The following is a 4,506-nucleotide window of genomic DNA, read 5'->3' as shown; positions in this document are numbered from 1 at the left end:
CTTTTGCTTTCATTTGGATCATTTTTACTCTTTTCTTTGTTGTTTTGTGTGTTTTGTCAGTGTTTTGTATGACATTATGTGTCTAATATCAGTTGTTTTACATTTCTTTGTAGCCATTTTGTGGCGATTTAATATAGTGTGCCCGGCAGGGCCCTTCACTAATCAGTCTCTATATCAGTCCATATACAGGAATCCCAGCACAGTCACGTTAGACACGCTCTATATAAAATCTGCATCAGTCTGTGCAATTCCTTGAATTGGCCTCTGGATGGAGACCCTGAGTCACTGTAACTGGTGCTAGAAATTTCTAGCCTCTGTGTGTGTGTGTGTGTGTGTGTGTGTGTGTGTGTGTGTGTGTGTGTGTGTGTGTGTGTGTGTGTGTGTGTGCAAAATAATTTGTGTCGTACCTCTGTTCAGTACAGTAAGGTTCAGTACAGTAAGGTAGTCATATTCTTGTTACATAAAACACATAAAAAGAATTATTCATCATGTTGGAAGTCATTAATATTGCAGAAGAGTAAATCAGACAGAGAGTACAACATAACAAAATGAAGGACAAATTAGGAGGAGAGGACTCAGAATGTACGAGAAAAGTGAGATGACCGGAGGAGGAGAGGAGACACACTGTCCTCACACTGTGCTGGTAAAAATGATGACTGAGTTTTTCCTTTCCATGCACAGACAGCCTGCCCAGCGATGTCCTTCGTCAGGCACTGCAGAGGAGAAGGACGAATCAGCACTCTCTCTTCAACCATCATCCCTCCCACTCTCCCTCCACATTTCTGTGCTGCTCCATCTCTTCTCAGACTTGTCGGGCTCTGCGGTGCAGCACATTGAGGTGACCTCCTGCAGCTCCACAGCCAGACGAGACCACGCAGGAAGAAGCTGCTGCATCATTCAGCCTTGGCAGGAGGTAAGACCCCAAGAAGATGTTCATCTGCACCTTCAGGGACTATAGGTGAGGACTGGGTCACTGGATGGCACTAGATGAGCAAGCCTGTGGAAATACCCAGATGATGATAGCAGGCAAAAGCTGCGAGCAGAGAAAAACAGCCTTTAACCTTTAAGATTAAAATGATTAATCTTGTGATAATGATAAATATGAAGTGTTTCAGTGTAATTGGAAAGGCATGAGAAACAGTTCAGCTAAACAAACAAGGGAAAACCAGAACGGTGTCATCCTCTTTTTATTCTGCATCATCATTAGATTTTGCCGCAGGTGGATCAAGTTGTGGATGTAGGCAGAGGACAGAGCATTTTAAGCTTGTTTTGTTTTTTAAATCAAAATCCATACTAGAAATATTGTTATGACCTCACCCAATCTGACCTCATATGTACCCAGAGAGCCCAACCCACAGAGATCATAATACAATTTGATGCGTCACTGCAAGCTTGTTTACAATTTATGTGTTGCTCTTTCTTTCTTTGTCCTCAGGTTTCCTCTTTTTTTTTTTTTGTTTAAAGTTGGATGGGACTTTTTCAACATGCTTAAGTCTCTATTTGTATATGGAGTGTTGGGAGGTGAGAAACATTTTTAGGAAATATTACTGTTGAGGAGGGAAAAAAGCACTTGAATGATTAGGTTTGAAACTGCTTCACAAAGTATGTAATTTTGTGTTTTTTGCCCCAGTGATGCTCATTCCAGTAAAATCTCAGCTTATAACCGTGTGCGTGGAAGAGGATGAGGAACTGAGAGTAGACTGTCTGATCGAGCCCAAACCTAATAAAATCAACACCTATCAGTTCTCGTGGTCTATCGGGCCCAGGCAGGAGACCATTAACACCAATGTGTCCGGTGATTCAGCAAATAAGGAGTTCAAAGACAAAAGCAGAGTGGAGGAGCTGGAGCCCGTCGGCTACAGAATGACGCTGTCAGACTTCAGAGATAAACTCTCAGACAACACCACCTTCCTGTGCAAAATATCCGGGCAGGGTGCAAACATCAGTGTTCAGAAGGGTAAGTGTACTGGCAAGTGAGGATGTATGGGTGGATCTGAAGCAGTGGGCATGAGGGGAAGACAAATAGTAAGAGGTCTGTGTGAACCCACTTTTCTTCTTTGGCAGATAATATTCTCAGCTGCTCAGCCGTAAGCCTGCTTCTGAAGAACTCCTGGTCCTGGATGGTCTGCCTGCTGCTTTTCTTCTATCACACACACAGCTAAGAAAGCTATTTTACTGAAAACATACAGGCTAGTGCACGAGCACACACATCTAGCCCATCTCTGCTTTTTGTCTACATCCATAAACATCCCTTGCATAAAAAACGCCGAACAACACGCTGCACAGATGTAACCGTCTCTCTCTGTCTAATCTTATCTTCCAAGAAGCACTGAAACAATATTGGAATGTTTCCAGTAATAATGATGACTCAGATATGGTTCAACATAAATATTTAGTGACTTGCTATTTGTATGCATAAACACAGCTATACTCTGGGTATGTAGGTAAATATTACTTTGGAAGATGCTGCATTTGTTTCCTGTGTTTTCAATAAAGATACAACTTAAAACCTGATTCTAATTTGCTGTGAATAGATAGAAAGTTTGAGATGAAAAAAATGGAACACGTGTGGGGGGGTGTTTATAATTACAAAATCAGTCTTATCTTCATCTTGACACTAAATAATGATTTAGGGTCATGTCTTGGCATGATTTAAAAAGAAAAAAAAACTCCAGTGGTGTCTTTAAAGACTCCTCAAAGAAAAAGCTAAGAATTCATAAGAAGCTTGTCTTTTTACTCTAAGGAGCTTGGAAAGAAAAGCGTCTGGACTTCTTTAAGTTGCTTGAAGACGTTTCACCTCTCATCTTCTTCAGTTCTAGGGTCCAATGGTGGAGAGTCCCAGATTTAAGCTATGTGGGCGTAACCCACCGAGAGGGACAATGGACCCCCTAATGATCCTCTACCTAATCACATGAGCCAAGGTGTGAAAACAGGTGTAGGTCACAATCAGCCAAGGTTTCGGGTGAGCTCATTGTGAAACCTAGCCCCACCCTATCATGTGATTTCCTGAGGTCAGATGGCCCAGGATGTGAGTGGGCGTCAAGGCGTCTGGGAAGGGATCTCAACACTGGATTATAGATGGCAGACGGTGTCGTAAACCACTGCCTCTGTTAAAAGATGGTCGCTCATAGTGGACATAGATGGCTTCTTTCACTCCTCTTTCAACCACCAATCTCTTAACAATAGCTGCTACCCTGAACTGTTCTCAGATCACTTGCAAAAGGTTTACTTTCTGCTCCAAGAGTCAAGACTAAACACACAGAAGTTACATTTGAATTTTATGCTCCACTTTGTTGGAACGCCCTTCCAGGTAATGTGAGCTTTGCTTCATACTGTAGTGATTTAAAATCAACAGAACAGAACCTTTCTGTTTGATCTGTTTTGCCACTGTTATTGTAAGCTGTTACTATTTATTTATTGATACTATTTATTGGTGTTCAGTACTGTGCTTGAACTGCAGTATACATTTGGCGATCCTGTTATTGTTATGTTGGGGTTTTGTTTGTTTGTTTGTTTGTGTTTTTGTATATTTGTGAATTCTCTGAGTCACACTTTATGTAACTTTGTGTTTGTAATGCGCTTTTATGAATTAAAGGGCATGACTTCCGATTAACTTTGTCTGACAAAGCTATATAAATCCATGGAGAAATGTGTAAAATCATTATCTAAAAAACATGCATTTAATGTTTTAGAGTATTGGAAAATGTTTCATTGCTTTCTACACCAAAGCAAAGCAGATAAAAAAATTTTATCGACTTCAGACTTCAAAGCTTTGAAGGAGATATAGTGACAGAAAGAGGCCACAAGATGGCGAGCTTGTTCAGGTAGTGGATATCATTTGTTGGCGGTTTGGTTTATGTCAGGATAGGTTTTAGATGTGTCCTTGATCCAACACAGCTGATTCAAATGGCTAAATTATCTCTCCAACATGTCTTGAAGTTCTCCAGAGGCCTGGGAATGCACTAATCATCTGACTCAAGTGTGTTGACACCCCTGCCCTAGATGCTCAGGGAATGGTGTAGGCAACTCCAGGCCTCGAGTGCCAGTCCTTGAGGTCTGGAGTTGGACACCCCTGATCTAGGGAAACACACTTCTACTCCCACAATATACCTCGATATAAAGGCCCTGCTCCAGCTCCAAAACGGTTCAATATTCCACTGGGGTACCGTTGGGACGGAGTTGACAGGTAGAGTTTATGCATCGGTGTCAGAGGAAAACTACTGAGGACAGATTTGCAGTTTAATATTCAATGTTTTTAATAAACACATCAGTTTTTCATTCATTCTATTAAATCACATTTGGTGCCATTAACAATATTTTATGAATGCATCCCTGCATTTCATGGCAAGGATCTATCCCTTCATTGAAGTCAGCAGAATCCAGACCAGATGAGCGGACCAAAACCCCATCTTAAACTGGCGCTGTAATGAGGTCCAAAACTTTGTGCACGGTGTACCCTTTCACTCTTTCCGTCTAACCATTTGTTTCCTGGATTTGTCTCTGCTG

At 41.5% G+C, this 4,506-nt stretch overlaps 1 protein-coding gene across 1 annotated transcript; it reads left to right on the top strand.

Moving 5' to 3' along the window:
• The first annotated feature begins 784 nt into the window (after positions 1–784).
• Positions 785–3,613, top strand: LOC134636296 (thy-1 membrane glycoprotein-like). Its single transcript, XM_063486219.1, has 4 exons — positions 785–913; positions 1,436–1,521; positions 1,631–1,957; positions 2,065–3,613. The coding sequence occupies exons 2-4, from the start codon at positions 1,485–1,487 to the stop codon at positions 2,160–2,162; spliced, it is 462 nt and encodes a 153-aa protein (XP_063342289.1). The 5' UTR covers positions 785–913; positions 1,436–1,484; the 3' UTR covers positions 2,163–3,613.
• Positions 3,614–4,506: the final 893 nt, after the last annotated feature.

Source organism: Pelmatolapia mariae, linkage group LG10_11, assembly GCF_036321145.2.
Source record: "Pelmatolapia mariae isolate MD_Pm_ZW linkage group LG10_11, Pm_UMD_F_2, whole genome shotgun sequence".
In the NCBI taxonomy this organism is placed as follows: domain Eukaryota; kingdom Metazoa; phylum Chordata; class Actinopteri; order Cichliformes; family Cichlidae; genus Pelmatolapia; species Pelmatolapia mariae.
This window is presented reverse-complemented; position numbering and strand designations above follow the sequence as displayed.

Coding starts and splice junctions, on each gene's coding strand:
- LOC134636296 (XM_063486219.1), top strand. CDS start 1,485: ATGCTTAAGTCTCTATTTGTATATGGAGTGTTGGGAG. Junction 1,522..1,630: donor TGTATATGGAGTGTTGGGAG/GTGAGAAACATT, acceptor TTTTTGCCCCAG/TGATGCTCATTCCAGTAAAA. Junction 1,958..2,064: donor AAACATCAGTGTTCAGAAGG/GTAAGTGTACTG, acceptor CTTCTTTGGCAG/ATAATATTCTCAGCTGCTCA.